This window comes from Heterostelium album (genome assembly GCF_000004825.1).
Source record: "Heterostelium album PN500 unplaced genomic scaffold PPL_scaffold3, whole genome shotgun sequence".
NCBI classification, from domain to species: domain Eukaryota; phylum Evosea; class Eumycetozoa; order Acytosteliales; family Acytosteliaceae; genus Heterostelium; species Heterostelium album.
The window spans coordinates 423,335-440,176 of record NW_008805065.1 but is presented as its reverse complement, the minus strand read 5'-3'; the positions used below and the strand labels follow the sequence as shown (position 1 = coordinate 440,176).

Genomic DNA, 16,842 nt, shown 5'->3' with positions numbered 1-16,842 from the left:
TGAAAAATGGCAGATTTAAGGAAAAAAGTGGTGTTGAATCATAAGAGAAGAGTCAGCATAGGTGATATTACAACGGAATTATCACAGAGTGGAAGACTTACTACTGGAAATGTGAAGATTCCAGATGATGATTATTATGGAAATGATGACGATGATGGAGATTTAGGTAGAGAGCGAAGAGAGAATCTTTTGAATTGTGAAAAGCTGAATCCGAATCAACTGGGAAACAACGATATCCAATGTCCTAATCTTCAGAAGCTAGAGGGTCTCGACGAAGAGTACCGAATGTTTACGGATACTCCACCATGTCCGGTATTGAATCAATCGAGAGAATTCATGACGAGATCACTACTCGACAGCGCAGTATCCTACGACCACTTGAAGAATGCTTCGATTCAACCGGACCTACACTCAGTCGGCTCACACAGAGGAATCAAAATCATCTCACCACAAGTTGTAGAGCCGGTCATAGTACAGAAATCAGCAGCAGTAGTAGTTGAACAACCACCAACACCAATTGTACAGCCAATCATCCTATCAAGAAGTTCAAGTCAAGATACCAACAAAACTAGAAGTAGTAGTAGTAATAGTAGTAGTAATATTAGCAATAACAATAGTAATAGTAGTAGTAGAAGTAATAGTAGTAATAAACTAACAACAGTTACAACAAATAATACAACTATTAGTTTAATTTCAGAACCATCAACATCGACAACGACAATAGTATCACCTTCAACTACGACAACAGTTATTAAACAGAAAAAGATAAAACATAACTTTTTGTCGTTGGATCAACATAATATATTTAAAACGCACGTTCCAGTTCTATCAGAGAAATCACAGATCTTTCTCGACTTGTTCAAGCAGGTGCTAAGAGAGAAGGATGAGATTATGAATAGAAACAACCGATCGCTGAGGAATTTCCTGTTGAAATTCATGAATACCTGCAAGGTTATGATCAATAGCGGTAGTTTCCTAATGATTGCCGAAGACATCAAGTTCATTGGCGAGATCACCGTTAAGAGTGGATACTTTATTGAATCGATGCGATCGCTCTTCCGACTGCTGGGCGAACTGAGGAATACCGACGAAACACTGACGTTCTTTGTCGAGTTCAAAAAGATGGTGGGCGTTATCAATAGTATCACCAAGGCGATCACCAATGAATCGCAAACCTACGAGATGTTCCAGATCGAGGAGAAGCAGCGTATGAAGATAGTGACGTCACTCAAGAATCTCATCAACTTTGTGTTGCACAACGAGGAGTTCATTGTGCTCATCAAGAACATCGAGAATCTCAAGAAACAGATCTCCATTGCCAAGGAGGAGCAAAAGAAGATCTTCCCTATTGAACGACTACGTGACATCATGAAGGACGCTCCGATAACCAACGATATTCTCTTGGCGATTCAGAGTATCATCGGTGAGCAGATAAACATCAAGATCATGGCGAGAAACGTTCGTGAGGTGGTCAACTACGTAAAGACTAACAAGTCTTATCAGGAGACTATAAAGGAGTTCACTGACTTGGTGAGCAATATCTACTCGATGGACGAACTCTACATGAACGAGGAGTTGGAGCTTCGTGCGCGTAACATCATTGACAAGCTGGAGAAGATCTTCATCGAGATCTGTGCGCTGCCATCGATGATTGAGTTTCGTGTGCAGACATCGCTGGTGATAACGTCGTTCAAGAAAGACCATCTCAACTCAAAGTTTATCGACGATCTCAAGCTACTCTTCAAATCGATGTTGAGACCGGTCTCTGCCAGTGGTGATAAAATGAAGTATCGACTCGACTATGAAATGTTTAATGAAATCAAACACATGTTAATTCCAATGGCAATCAACAAGATAAGATCGATACCACTGCCTGTTATAACAAATATGGATGATGGTAAATATTAACTATAGTTACATATGTTTGTTTTTGTTCTAATATCAAAATTATTCTGTAATTTAGTTAATAGAGAAAAGAAAATAGATTTTAAATTGGAAGATATCAATATTAAACTTACATTTTTCGATCCCAATTGCTTCAATGTCGGAATATTGGCTTGTGTTCAAGCAACTCCTCTTACTTTATCTGGAAAGGTTTCATCTCTACTAATGATTGAATTGTAAGTTATTATTATATTATCAAATCTAGATAAATTAAGTTCTTTAATTACTTACTCTTCTACTATTTATATATCTATAGAACAAATATTAAATTTAGAATCGATAATATGAAATGGTATTTCAAGAAATATGGTATTCCTAGAATAAAAGATACAGGTTTAGCAAATGTATTTACAGGTGAAAGAGGTATCGATGTATGTAGTTAAATATCAATATGATATTCATTATTATTATCTTATTAACTTGTTAACTTAATAATAATTAGATAAAAGTTAAATTAGAAGTTTCACAAGCTTTGTTTGCACAAAAGAGATTATTCACAATATCTAAAGTTAAATGTACAATCAATGATATACGTATGTGTTTATACTTTAACAATACAATTAATATTAAAAGTAATTTGACTACTAATTAATCTATTTATAATTAGATATTCAAATATTAAATAGTAAACATAATAGAATCTATGAGAAAATATTTAAATTGTTTCAAAAGAAGATTAAATCTGGTTTAGAGGAAGCGATCATCAAGAAAATGTATGAAAAGATATCGGATCTAGAACAGTCGATATCGAGTGTGTTGTTTACATCGGACGAGAGTAAAAAGGTGACGTTAGATCAAATTAGAAAAGTCGAGAAACGAGTACAACGTGAGAAGATTATGGAGAGAATCGACATGGAATTACCGAATCGATCAAAGGGCAGACGAAGCAGTCATTCTACAGGTGGTTCAGCATCGTCCTCCCAAGCTGATCTCTACCAGATCAAGGATTTCCTCAACAAAGACACACAGAGCGATGTCATCCCATCGAACGATACGACATTGCAGAACGACACTGCCTCGGTCACCTCGGTCACCTCACATCCCAACTACTGCGACAACCTCGAAGATCTCAAGAAGCTCGCTCGAAAGAGTCTCAATACCTCTATTCACAAACGTCGATCGAGTCTTGGCGGTCGAGTCGAGTCGATACCGGTCACCTTCAAAGAGGAACTACAGATTAACCCCAAACTAAAAGAACATCTTACCATCATGAAGTATCATCAATTCGGAATACCATTGGAAGAGGATGTATCACCAGGCATTTACACACGAGGATGTCCAACTCACACCAGAGTATCAACTGATCCTTTCCTGTAAATAAAAATAGATAAATAATAAATAATATAAATATCAAATTATTTAAATAATAATTTGATTGATATTTGTAAAAAACAAAAGTAATCAAAATGTTCAACAAATATAACCTAATTTAAATGATGATGTTTGGTGATGTGATTAATGAGTGTAATTGGTTATGGTCATCGGCATTATAAATTATCGGGCAAAAAAATTCTAAAATCCCCTTGCTATGTGTGTGTTAAAAAACATAAAAGAAATCGAAGTTGAAAATTTGATGCACTACTATGAGGAGGGGTTTAAAATTTTGTGGTGATTTACTTTTAAAAAAGAAATCGAACTTTTTAACAATTTGTTTGATTTCTTTCTTTAGTCCATTTGGATACTCCCGAAAAGAAAGTGTGTGGGTTAGCTCATCATTATGATAAGTTTAGCAAATTTTTAAACAATAAACCAAAAAGTTCGATTTCTTTTTTTTTTATGTTCACAAGCAAGCACATTCTATTAAACTACTTTGCTTTGTTGTTCATTAACCCATCTTTTTTTCTTCCCCAATTGTTCTATTTTGTAAATATTTATTTCATAGCCTTAAATAATTTTAAACAAATAATAAAATAATTTTTTATATGTATATATAGATATTGAAAAATAAATAAATAACAATTTAGAAATTAATAAATTAGTTATTTACCATTCTAAATAATAATAATAATGGAAACTATTTCTAAAACTGTTACATCAGAGATAGAATATGAAGAACCAAATTATTTTCAAACGGTTCTCAAACAAACTAAAATATTATTAATTAAAAATTGGAGAATTGCTTACCGTAAGACAGTAACCACAACCATCCAATTGACTGTACCATTCTTTTTCGTAGGTGGATTATACTTGATTCAATTAGCTGTTTCCAATGCATTGGATACAAATGCTCATTATAGAAATAGGTAAAAAAAACAATTTTATTGTTATTTTTTTATATAATTTAAAAATATTAATAATTTCTTAATTTGTTTTTTTTAAATAAAATTAGTACCTGAATCATATTCAGTAATAGTTCCACCAATTCCAAAATGTACACCACATCCAAATGGTGATTATTATTGTTATTCTTTTATTTATGCCCCCGATAATCCTATTGTGGAGAACCTGATTGCAGCTGTGATGATGGAGAATCCTCATTTGACAAGTGCAGATATTAAAGGTTTTTCTAGTCCAGACTCCCTCAATGCTTTTATTTTAACCAATCCAAATATTACACAGGCCGCATATGTATTTAATTCTACATCAAACGGTATATTCTCCTACGATATTCAGTATAATTCGAGTTGTATTGCCAGTTGGGGTAGCTCTGGAAATTTGTGTCCACCACCAGTAGAGAATATTATCACACCAATGCAAGTAACCATGGATAGACAAATCATTCGTTATCAAAATAACCTACAGAATCCCACTTCCAACTCATCCGATGTTCAAATTACATGGAACAGTGGTATCTTTGCACATCCAAAGACTTTAACTTATAATAGTATGTTTTCAAATATTTAAAAAAGAATAATCAATTTTATACTAATTTATTTTATTAATAGTTGTTACTGATCTTGGTAGTATATTTTTCTTTGCATCTTTGATGTTCCAGTTTGTTCTGATGCTACAAGACATGGTGCTTGAAAAGGAAACCAAATTAAAGGAAGGTATGAGAATGATGGGTCTTAAGGAAAGTTCTTACTATATGTCATGGTTCTTTACCTATTTGATTTTCATTATTCTTAATGTCTTCCTTTTAATTGCCTCTGGTTTTATTTTCCAATTTTCATTCTTTAAACATAATGACTTTGGAACTTATTTTTTCCTTTTCTTGTTCTTTGGTTTCTCCATTATTTGCTTTGCCTTTTTCCTGAGTGCCTGTCTTCGTAAGAGTCAAACAGCTACATTCCTCGGATTCTTTTTATTCATTCTGTTCTCAGTGCTCCAAGCTTTCATCCCAAACTTATTGTATATTGAAGGAAAGCCCTATTCAGTTCAAGCTATCTTTTCTTTGTTGTCGCCAGTTGTTTTTGCCAAGGGATTGACTGACCTCGCCATTGCCAGTGACATGGGTGGTATTAGATGGTCTCAAATCAGTAATAACTCTCCAGTTTTTCCATTGCTCATGGTTTATAGATGGATTCTTTTGGATGGAATCATCTTTATCGTGCTTGGATGGTACATTGATAATGTATTCCCAGGTGAATTCGGTACACCCAAACCATTCTATTTCTTCTTGACACCATCCTATTGGACTGATAGTTCCTCAATGAAATGGGAAGCCAATTCCGAATATGAACCAACGCCAGTCGAAGATGAGGATGTCCGCGCCGAAGAAGAAGATGTCAACAAAATGAACCATGGAACTGAGCATGCAGTCATCATCAAAAACCTGGTAAAAGTCTACCGTAACAATATGTTTTGGAAATCAAAGAAGGATTTCTACGCTGTAAAAGGTCTAAATCTAACAATGGAGAAGAACAAGTTGTTTTGTTTGCTCGGTCCAAATGGTGCTGGAAAGACAACTACTCTCAGTATGTTGACCGGTTTGTTTGGTCCAACCAAAGGAGATGCTCTTATCTTTGGTAAATCTATCCGTACCGATATGGTAGCCATTAGAAAATTCATGGGTGTATGTCCACAACATGATTTACTCTGGTCCCATCTCACAGGTAGAGAACATCTTGAACTCTACTCTGCATTCAAGAATGTAAAGGCTAGCCAAATCTCAGACCAAGTCACAGAGCGTCTGAATGAAGTCGGAATCCAAAACTTGGCTGACAGTTTTGTCAATGTCTACAGTGGTGGTGAGAGACGTAGATTGTCGGTTGCCATTGCAATGACTGGAAATCCACAGATTGTATTCCTCGACGAACCGACAACCGGTATGGATCCAGTAGCTCGTCACTCAGTTTGGCAAATCATTGAGAATGCCAAAAGAAAACGTGCTATCGTTTTGACTACTCACTCTATGGAAGAAGCAGATATCCTCTCCGATAAGATCGGTATTATGGCAATGGGTAGATTAAGATGTTTGGGAAACAATCTTCACTTGAAGAATAAATTTGGTGCAGGTTACAAAGTAACTGTTTTCCTCAAGAGCGTTGGATTGGGAAGTCATTCATCAATGGCCAATCTTAATCTTGTAAATAATATTCAAAATAGAATCATCAGTTTCGTGCTTGCGACACTCGAAGGAACATCGGTGGCAAGCAAGACAACCGAACAAATCGTTTTCTCAGTTCCTCGTCAGAGAACAGAGCAACTTCCATACTTTTTAGAAACTTTGGAAATCAACCAAAACTCCCTACACATTCACGATATCGATGTTAATCTTTCAACTTTAGAAGAAGTCTTCCTCAAGATAGCTGAAGATGCTGAAAAGGAAAGAAAAACAAAATAAATGTAAAGATAATTTTTAAATAATAATTAATATATTAATAGTGAATCTATTAAATACTCTGGTTATGTAGAGGAGGTAAAAAGCAATTATTAATTTATTTAATTAGTAATTGATGTTGTTTGGGGTTTGGGGTTTTGTTTATATTGAAATATAAACTTTGAACGACCAATCTGTTGAATGTCAAACTGTTTAGGAAATTGGTTATCACTTGTTGCAGTAACTGAGTAGAATCCATTGTTTTCGTTTAGCTTAATTAGCAATGTGCCTTTTTCAATCTCGGTATTTCCTTCGGAGATGCAAAATTTTAAAATGGCTTCATTTCTATTGGTTGAATTACAATGTCTTGGGATATCACATTGTTTCAATCCGCTAAGCTGTGATGCTTGAAAATTAAAACGATCGTTGGCACTACTACTATTGTTACCACCTGTAAAAATATCTATTTGTTTAATATCAGTGAGTGTTAACAAAAAATTATTTTTACTACTATTATTATTCTTATTATATTGTTGTTCTTGTGATATTTGATTGTAAATATTATTATTGCTATCTTCTTCTTCATGAATAAAATTAATATTGCTACTGTTGATATTGCTAATAATATTTAAACCAATATCGATGGAATGAGTGCAATTTTCTGGGACAACTCTGAATTGCGAGAAATCACCTAGTGAGAGCAAATCACTGTATCTTCCTGGTAAGAGAAGGGTGTGATGACCAATATCTTTATATTTCTTGACGTGAACAGGATCCTTTATTTCAAAAGCAAGGAGATAGACGCCATCTTCTACAATTACTGATTTGTAACGCTGTCGCTGGAGCAAACCAGCTGAATAAGAAAATTGTTGTTCTACAACAAAAGGTTCACTATTAAATGTTCTATTTTTATAAAACAGAGCTCTCTTTGTCTGCATCTAATTTAACAAATTTATTTATTTCCAAATAGAGAATAATATTTGATTAAAAAAATTGTGTAAATTTTTTTTGGGATTGGGTTTTTTTTTTGATTTGATTTTTTAATATAATGACGATTGAGCCAATCGACAATTAACATTTTTTTTTTAGATATTTTTTTTTGTTTTACAAAAAAAAAATGATCATTACACAAATATGTGATCTTATTGCTTAAAAAAATAAAATAAAAAACAGATTGAAAATAACTAATAATTAAAATAAAAAATAAAAAATTCTTTAGATCCATTATTTATTTGAAGTTGTATTAATTTAAGTAAACTAACCGAGAAGAATATTATAGGTTTAAGAACCATATAATTTATTTAGAATGATTGGTTAGATAGTTAATCAAAGAAAGTTATCCTGATGTCAAAACTACTAATAATTACAATTATTAGCATATAAACAATTGCGTAGTTTATTTGCATCTCCATTGGATACCTGAATACACGCAACACGAACAGAGTCACCGCAAGTAGCTTCAACTGTGGCTGTAATTGAGAGTGTCAAAAGAAGTACTAAAAGAAATAAAGTGATGAAATTCATCTGTTTTATATTAATACCGTTGGTCAGTGATGTATCACTGTTTAAAATAAGATTTAAAAATTAATATTATTTTTTATTATGTTTTGCCTTTTAAAATCACATTTTCCAGGTTTGAACTTAAAAATTTAATTTTTATAAAAAACAAAAAATTATTATTTATTTTTTTCTCTTTCTTTTATAGGTATTCATTTGTCCTTTCAAATCTATCGATTATTGAAACAACTAGTTACCGGAGTAAAAACATCGGAGTAGTATTTATAGTTTGAGTTACTTAGGAACAATCATTCAATCCACCCCATTGACAAGATACTTAATTTAAATAATAACCAACCAAGCAAGATTTTAAAATAACTGTATTTTTTTTTAGGGATTTCTAATAAATAATAAAATTTAAGTTGCAATATGAATAGATAAATAAATAGATATTTATATTTGTTATTTTCTTTGGGCCAAAGGTTGTTAATTAATTTTACTTTCAAACATATCTTTCTTTTAAAAGAATTTTATTGCCAAAATCAAATAATTCATAAATTGATTGATTTAAAGTTATTTTTGAAAGGTTATTTTAACTTTGAATATTTATACAAAATATTTATAACATTTTATTTAATCGTACAACTTTGCTTGAGTATCTGAAAGTCTTGAATTTGCATAGATATAATCTGGATCATCTTCATATTCATTGTCATCGTCCTCATCATCGAAATAATCAGTATTATATTTGGCTTTTGGTGAAGTGGATTTGTCTTCTTGATTGCTACAGATGTTCTTCATCCACTTGTCTTCGTAATCGTAGAGCCAGTCTGCAGCCTTCTCAAGGTCGTTCTTTGATTCGATCAATGCTCTCTCGATAACATCTTCGGCGACCGATGGGAACAACTCGACCAATTGTTCATAGGTCAGAATCTCTTGAGCATTCTCTTCGTCAACAGTGGTATTCTGGTTGTGAATCTGATAGGTCAGAACCGAGTTGATAGCATCGACTTCGCTGGTAGCACCGGTCTTCTTTACCATTTCATAGCATTCATCGATGGTGAGATCCAACATCTCTGAAAGTCTGTTGGCAATATCGGTGATTTGATCTTCAGTCAATTTCTTCTCGTCAACATTGTTGGCCAACAATGCTTCCTTCTTTCTCAAAGCAGCTTTCTTGTTAAAGATTGTTTCTGGTGATTCAGAAGATGGGGCGACTTCAGGTGGCTCCTTGAACTCCTCGTTCTCGCGTGCAACATATAGAACCTCGTTATACATAATCTCCTCGGAGTGTTTAATTTGTCCTCCGTATTGATTGTAGAGAACCAACTGAGATTGTGCAACTCCCTCAAATTGATTAGCCTTTTGAAGACTGGTGAGGATAGATTCACGAAGTTTGCTGAATTGCGATGGAATGAAGAAAGTACCAATCTCATTGTTGGTACCGTTGAAGTGCACCAAGCATCTGAGTGAACGTACACGACTGTACTCTGGCTTGCAATCGACCTTCTTTGTCTCTTGTTCCTGGAGAATCTTGAACACACGCTGAATATTGTAACGAACGATCTGCAAGATTTGGTCACGGTCCTTGGGTAAGATATCTTTTCTCACGGTCTCTTGGAGATAATAGAGCAAGACTTCGATGATCTTCTTCTTCAACTTGTTCTTTGTGGATTTGAAATGAAAGATAAAGTTACCGTAGATGACCATTACCTTGTTGTTGTTTCTTCCCAAGAGAAAATCAGAGAGCAAACTGGAGACGTTCTCAGCGGTCTCTGTCAAATGTGAGGTGAAACGAGCCAGCTTTTTCGATTGGTTTTTGCAATTGTAATGTGAACCTCCCCATTTCGATCCACATACATAGCAGAATTCGTAGCGACATTTCGTGCAAGTCATATGATTGCATCCCTCGTTACGTTGAATGGGATACTTGCAGTTGAAGCACAATGTAGTGTTTTGTGCCATCCACAAATAGTTGGCGAAATCGTCTTCCTGCATGAAAGAATGGTCACATGGCGATGGCCAATGAAGCTCGTTCTTACCGCAGTAGATACAGATGATATTCTTACAGTGACATGGCGAGTATGGAATGCAGTCTTTCAATCCTTTAGGATAGAACAGCCGCTTACATCCACGAGATGTGCACCACTTGGAACGAGTGAGCGAAGCTGCGTCGTTGATAAACATCTGTTTGAGATGGTCGGCATTACGATCGGGAATCAACGATGCAATGGTGACTTGATCGATCATCACAGGACAACCGGTGGCACAACAACGAATCGGTGAGACAATACCGTTACCATCGTTAATGGAAGCAATCAGATACTCGGAGATACAACCACGACAGAAACGATGTCCACAGAAAAACTCGATCGGTTCATCGATATCACAATAGCAAATAGAGCATTCACCACCTGAAATATTTAAAAATCTATGTTTCTCAATGTTGGCACATCCATAAGAGTCGATGTTGGTCAACGATTTCCTCATACCCTTGATATTGAATTTATATTTGAAGAGGAAATTCATAGCAACCGAAGCTGGAACTTGATAATCTTTTGAAACTTGAATAATTAATTCATTCAATTGATTATAAAATGATACCTAAAATAAGAGTTATGGTTAATAAGCATATGTAACTACATATAGATATTTGTTGATTTACACTTACAGGTGAAATAGTTGGTAATTCTTTGAAATTAAGTGGGAAAATCTCTTGTACTTCTTTTGGAAGTTGTGGATCTGTTGTGATTTGTGTTTGGATGTATTGATTGTAGACTCTGACAACAGAGTTGACCAGTGTGATCATATCGCTCGATGGATGATTTACCAGTTCGACACGAACGATATCCTGGAGAGAATCTTCATTGGCACGAAGAATGATAGATTTCGAGGTGAGTCCAACCTCTTTGTACTCTGGGTGGTCGAGCAAGTACAATGAAACACTGGAACTGCGTAAAGCGTTGTTGTTTCCAAGGTGTACGTGCACACAATATGGCAGTGACTCGCTTACGATTACTTGCGATTTGCCGAGCGTAGCTTGGAGCTCACGGCAATGTGCGAGAAAAACACTGTCGGAAACATAGGTTGGATCGTTGTTTTTAGCTTGCGATGGTAGTGGTTCGTGATTTGAGGAGTGTCTGAGTGAGTAGGTCGGTGAATCATCGTCTTGATCACCACCCTTTGACATTGTACTGATAGTGACATCCAACAACTGATTGTTGTAGGTAGAATTTAAACTGGTAAGACGACGTCCATCCTTTGTCTTGATACGAATCAACTCCTTTTTGATCGGAATTGATTTTGAATCTTTGGAAAATAATAGATATTAATCCTTGGAATGTTAATTTAGCATCAATCAGAAATGTTAATGTGACCTATTTATTTATATATTGTAATGATAATATTTAATAAGTATTTTGATTGAATTTCTATTGTAATAATAACATTAACAATATAAATGTACATACATTTTCATAGGTAATTATAAATCTCTTTCTAAAATCTGGTAAATCAATTGAAATATAGAGTGGTATATCTTTAACTGAAGATTTTGACATAATATCTATTGTTTTTTTATGTTTTTTTTTTTTTTTTTGAAAGAATAAGAAATTACAATTATTTGTTGATGCTAATTAATAAGATAAATTTAAATCTGTGCTAAAAATGACCTTTTATTGAAAAGTTTATATTTCAGTTGCTAAATTTTTGAGAAATCTAAGTTTGTGATTAAAAATACGTTATTTTTTGTGAATAGAAAAAAAATAGAATTTAAATTAAATTAATTGATCGAAAATTCAATCGACCCACTTGAGAAACAGAATTTTCTTTTTGAGAAATTTTGTTTGGAATAGATACTCCATCACCCAACCTTGAGAATTAACCAAAGAACCGACTGGTCAGTCGATTGTCTGATCTGAGACCAAAGGGCTACCAAAACCTTATAATATTAAGTGATCCAACTTAATTCACCGTATCCAGAAAAGATCAATTCAGGATCACCGCAGATAAATATAATTCAACTGTGGATGTTGCAATTTAAATATATTTTCAAAATAAAAATAAAAAAATTTACTTAAATTATATTTGTTTCAATATAATTCTATAAAACCAATGATCATTGGTGACAAAAATGAACTGTCTACCTTTGTTTGAGATCTTTAAAAAAAAATATTTAAAAAGGGGGTAGAAATTTATATTATAAAGATATTTCTTTTTCTATTCACGATATATTTCAATATATTTGATTTTTATGAATACTTTTTTATTTATACAATTGTAATCTATGTTTTGTTTTGTTTGCAAATGATTCTAGCTATTATAATGTTGGTTTTGGTTGGGTTTGTTGGTAAGAGAGAGAGAGAGATAGGTAGATTGAATATCGATAAATAATGGTTGTTTATGCTTTGTAGTAATTTGTTTGTTGATTTGTTTGTTTGTTTTTTTTTTGTATATTAAATGTTATGTTATGTTATGTTTTTGTTTTAAACAGAGAAATAACCACTTGTATTAATTTTACTGTCTTTCGATAGACCTTTGGGTTGTTTGATTCTGAGAGTCTTTGATTTGTGTGGTGATCTCGAACCCATTTCAATGCCGGTGCTTGCGCTCAACATCGAGGCGGTGTTGAACTTGTCGTTTTGCTCCTTGAGGTTGTTGACAACTTTGAAGAGTGCTTCGTAGTCGTCTTGCTTGGGACGTGTGTACTGGAGAATCTCCTGGAGAATCAAGTAGTATCGCGCGATACGTCTGAGTGGCTCGGCCAGTAGATGCTTGAGTTCCGCCTTCTCGTTGGACTCGATGTTTCGCAGGTGTATGGCAAACAACGAGTACTTCTCGATGCAACTCTCGATGGTCAGAAGCGATGAGTTGTGGTGTTGCACGTAGTAGTTGTACAACTTGAGGAATCCTCCCTTCTCCAAGAACAAATCGGACAGTGTCGGTTTCTGATCCCACTGTTCGATACGCTCTTTCAACACCGATGCGAATGTGATGTGGCAATTCAAGAGTGTCTCGAAATTCGAGCAGATGTCCAATCCCTCGGAGTAGGAAACCAGTGGATTCGGGGTGTCCAGTGACTTACGGATCGGTGAGAGGAATACATTCTGAATGTATTGCAGCGAGGTGACGTATTCCTGCTCAGACGAAGACAACTCCTCTGCCAACTTTTGTTTCTTCAATGCATTCTTTTCGTCTTGAATACGATTGAATCCTTTGGATCCCTCGTTTTGAAGAACGGAATCACCGAATGCCGACTGGATCATCTCTTGACGTGCCATCTCAATGGTGTCTTTGAATGTCTTGATCCAGAAATCACGATCCTTGACATTCTCACACAAGAACTTGTAGGTTCCCTCTTGACTGATGATCTTAATGACACCGGCTTCGTCGGTGGTGTTTAGCGATGCCGTTTGGAGGTTGATAAACTGTTTGAATTTCTTCTTGTCCTTGCTGGACTTGGTTAGCAGCAGTGCATCGGAGAACAAGAACAGGTAGTACTTGTCCTTCTTGGTGGCGAGTGGTCCCTCGTGTACGAAACGTTTGCGACGCTCCAACATGTGTGGCGGGAGATTCTTGATGGTCTCTTGAATCTGTTGGATTCTTGTGTAGTTATCCTCTTCGCTCTTCTTGTAGTTGATGGTCTCTGCGAAATCCTTGATGGTTCCGAGTGCTTCACACAACTGGTCAAAGTCCTCGTGTGAATTGTCAGTGTATTTCAACAGGTCCTGCAACAGTAAAACATAACGTGGAATACGTTGAACCGGTAGAATCAGGAAAGATTCAACGTTGAGTCCGGAGAATTTCTCACTGTAATCAAGAGTCTTGACGAAATTGCGGAACTCTGAGTTCTTCTCTTTACATTGTTTCAACGAGACGATCGACTTGTCGTAGTTGTTTACGTAATGTTTGTAGAGTTTGATGAACGATGTATTGTTACAAAAGATATCACCCATCTTTGGCTTGTCGTCCCAGACGAGCATACGCTCTTCGAGTGCCTTGAGAATGTTGGTTTTGTGAGCGTTGAGAATGACCTCCAAACAAGAGAATGTGTTCAACATCTCCTCGGACAAACAATAGATTTTGTTGTTACGTTTCGATGGCTCGATGAAATGCTCGTAGATGCAATTCAGTTGTTTTACATAGGTTCGCTCGGTGGTTAGCATCTCTTCGGCACGCTCCTTACGCTTCTTTCTAATCTCGGCGATCTTGGCTTCGTCAATCACCGGACTGGTGAATTCATCGAGATTGACGGGTGGAGGTGGCAGAGGAATGTCATGACCGGATGTCAGCGATGAAGTGTCATCGATGGACGATGTGTCGGAGCTGTCCATATTGTTGGAGGAGCCAGTGAGTGAGGCGTTGAGATCCGACGACGAGAGTGGTGGTGGTGGCAATGGCATATCGAATACAGGTGGTGGTGGAATATCAGTGGTAATATTAATAGAGGTGGTGGCGTCGATTGTATTTGGTTCCGGTGAACATGGTGAAAATGGTGGTGGTGGAAGTTTGTTGAGGTCGATGGGTGGTGGCGCCTTGACTGGAGTGGACATGCTGGAGAGTGGTGCCGGTATGTTTTCACTTGGCAGCGAGAGAGGTGGTGGAGGTGGAGGTGTATTCAAACTGAAATCAATAAACGATCCAGACTTTGATCCACTGACGGAGGCGTTTGGTTGTGGTGGTGTAGTTTGGACGACACCTGGAAGACGCGATGGCAATAATGGAGGTGGCAAAGTCAAACTTGGGGGAAGAGCGCCAGAGAACGAGAGTTTGGGTGTAATCGACATTACCTTTCCCAAGTCTGGTGATGTATTTGAACTATTGTTAGCATTATTATTATTTGATACAAATGAACCGGAACGACTGATATTCTGGCTGGATGAAGACGACGAGATAGTGGTCTTTGAGCTGCTGTTGAGCGAGAGATTACTACCGGGATTCATCATTGGTGCAACTAGAGGTGGAGGTGGAGTGGAAAGAGCTGGAGGAGGTGGAATCGTTCCGCTCGATGCAAGATTCAGTTTGGAGGTGCTTGGTGTGATCTTTGGCGAGTTGGTGAGTGACGAAGAAGATCCACTCGATTTGTGAGTGGGTGGAGTGTTGGTTGCTGGCGATGTCAACTGGCCAGCACTCGATGCCAACGGTGTTCGTTTGGTGCCGTTGTTGAACGAGTTGGAGTTGGACGAGCTGATTGGCGCTGGTGTGGCGAGCAGAGGTGGTGGTGCTCCTGGAGCTGTTGCACCACTGATCATCGTTGTTGTGGTTGTGGTGGTGGTAGTGGTTGTCTGTTGGGTGGTGGTTGTAGTGGTGGTGATGATGGTGCAATCGGCTTGCTGATCTAAATCGGGAATCGGAATTAAGGTGACGGGAGTAGTGGGTGGCGGTAGTGCAATGATTTCGACATAGGAAGCGGGGAAGTAACCAACACGACCATTGTACTCTCCCTTCATCCAACCTTCCTCTGACTTTATATCCAACAATGTAATTTGGTCGTCCTTTGCAAATGGGAGATGCCATTGACCACTCGTCTGATAGGGGTAGAGTGCACGTGCATACAAAAATTCGGTGGATTCCGAGTTTGGCAGACCCGTTGACAATGACAACTTTGAACCAGACTCTGCCGATTTTGGTAGTACTGGTGATGGTACATCAGTACTTGATGTTGATAGATGGTGGGTTATCTAAATCAACAAAATAATAGTTTAGTTAGTTTGTTCAAATGATTTGAAAATACTTTGTCTTTACTAACCTTTGATATATAAGAGATCTCCTCTATTAAATATTTTATAATGTTACTTACATGAGTTGAATCCTCCATAATCTGATTCAAACTCTCTTTTTGATGTCTAAGTATATTGGGTGCAAATACAACAGCTAGATTGGTAGATGTCATCTTGTTGACACTGCAATTCGATGATACCTTATTTAAAAATGTCATCATAAATAATACTAAATCTCTGTTTACTTTGGGTAAACCATATATTAACATTCTTAAATGTAACAGTCTCTGTAAAAAATCTGGATTCTCTGTTATTGTTTTTAAATTGGTATTACAGTTAATTTTACTTTTAACTTTTTTTTTTTTTTTTTTGGAAATATATATATTTGTCAACTCTACTTACTTATTACTTTGATAAATGTAGAATAATATCTCCAAATGAAAAGTGGCTCTGGTAGCTCTCTTAAGTATAATTTCAATACTCCTGCGATAGTATGTATGTCGGCATTGGTGAATTTCGATAGATCTGCTTTTCCCTCGTTGTAATCCTTTTTGATCAGCTGAATTTGCTGACCGTTGCCAGGAATTCTGAATAAACCTTCTTCGGCGATGGCATTGTGAGTTTCCAACCATCCAATCGTCTCAACTACAACAAATGGCAAATCTTTTGGACAGTTTGGTGATTCAATCTGAGGTTTCCTGTCTGCTTGTGAATTGACTAGAGTTTCAAGATCAACGCCAAACACTTGTTGGTTTGGTGATATTGTACTAGCCATTTTATAAATATTTCTATTGGTAACACTACTAATAACACAACTTGACTATTATATTTATATATATTATATATTTTAAAATTAAACTAAAATTACTATTATTATTATTACTACTATTTTACTATTTTAAAATTCCTGTTTTGTTTTGTATTGTTTTGTTCTTTTCCAAAATGTTCTGAAATTTCTGATTTTAGTGTGAATACCAAAAA

General features: G+C 35.9%; 5 protein-coding genes across 5 annotated transcripts; 2 read left to right on the top strand and 3 right to left on the bottom strand.

Moving 5' to 3' along the window:
• Positions 1-6: 6 nt before the first annotated feature.
• Positions 7-3,836, top strand: PPL_02738 (uncharacterized protein; the record flags this gene model as incomplete). Its single annotated transcript, XM_020573717.1, has 6 exons — positions 7-1,897; positions 1,964-2,120; positions 2,201-2,315; positions 2,387-2,516; positions 2,552-3,257; positions 3,827-3,836. The coding sequence occupies 6 exons, from the start codon at positions 7-9 to the stop codon at positions 3,834-3,836; spliced, it is 3,009 nt and encodes a 1,002-aa protein (XP_020435789.1).
• A 115-nt stretch (positions 3,837-3,951) lies between these two features.
• Positions 3,952-6,670, top strand: PPL_02737 (uncharacterized protein; the record flags this gene model as incomplete). The annotated part of the gene is made up of 3 exons (XM_020573716.1): positions 3,952-4,187; positions 4,431-4,768; positions 4,830-6,670. 3 exons carry the CDS (start codon positions 3,952-3,954, stop codon positions 6,668-6,670), a joined length of 2,415 nt encoding a protein of 804 aa, XP_020435788.1.
• Positions 6,671-6,768: 98 nt separating this feature from the next.
• PPL_02736 (uncharacterized protein) lies at positions 6,769-8,653 on the bottom strand (the record flags this gene model as incomplete). Its single annotated transcript, XM_020573715.1, has 4 exons — positions 6,769-7,584; positions 7,775-7,794; positions 8,014-8,142; positions 8,644-8,653. 4 exons carry the CDS (start codon positions 8,651-8,653, stop codon positions 6,769-6,771), a joined length of 975 nt encoding a protein of 324 aa, XP_020435787.1.
• Positions 8,654-8,776: 123 nt separating this feature from the next.
• PPL_02735 (uncharacterized protein) lies at positions 8,777-11,703 on the bottom strand (the record flags this gene model as incomplete). Its single annotated transcript, XM_020573714.1, has 4 exons — positions 8,777-9,667; positions 10,004-10,747; positions 10,815-11,452; positions 11,610-11,703. 4 exons carry the CDS (start codon positions 11,701-11,703, stop codon positions 8,777-8,779), a joined length of 2,367 nt encoding a protein of 788 aa, XP_020435786.1.
• A 924-nt stretch (positions 11,704-12,627) lies between these two features.
• On the bottom strand, positions 12,628-16,636 carry xacA (pleckstrin domain-containing protein; the record flags this gene model as incomplete). The annotated part of the gene is made up of 5 exons (XM_020573713.1): positions 12,628-12,830; positions 13,227-15,822; positions 15,876-15,911; positions 15,942-16,168; positions 16,264-16,636. 5 exons carry the CDS (start codon positions 16,634-16,636, stop codon positions 12,628-12,630), a joined length of 3,435 nt encoding a protein of 1,144 aa, XP_020435785.1.
• Positions 16,637-16,842: the final 206 nt, after the last annotated feature.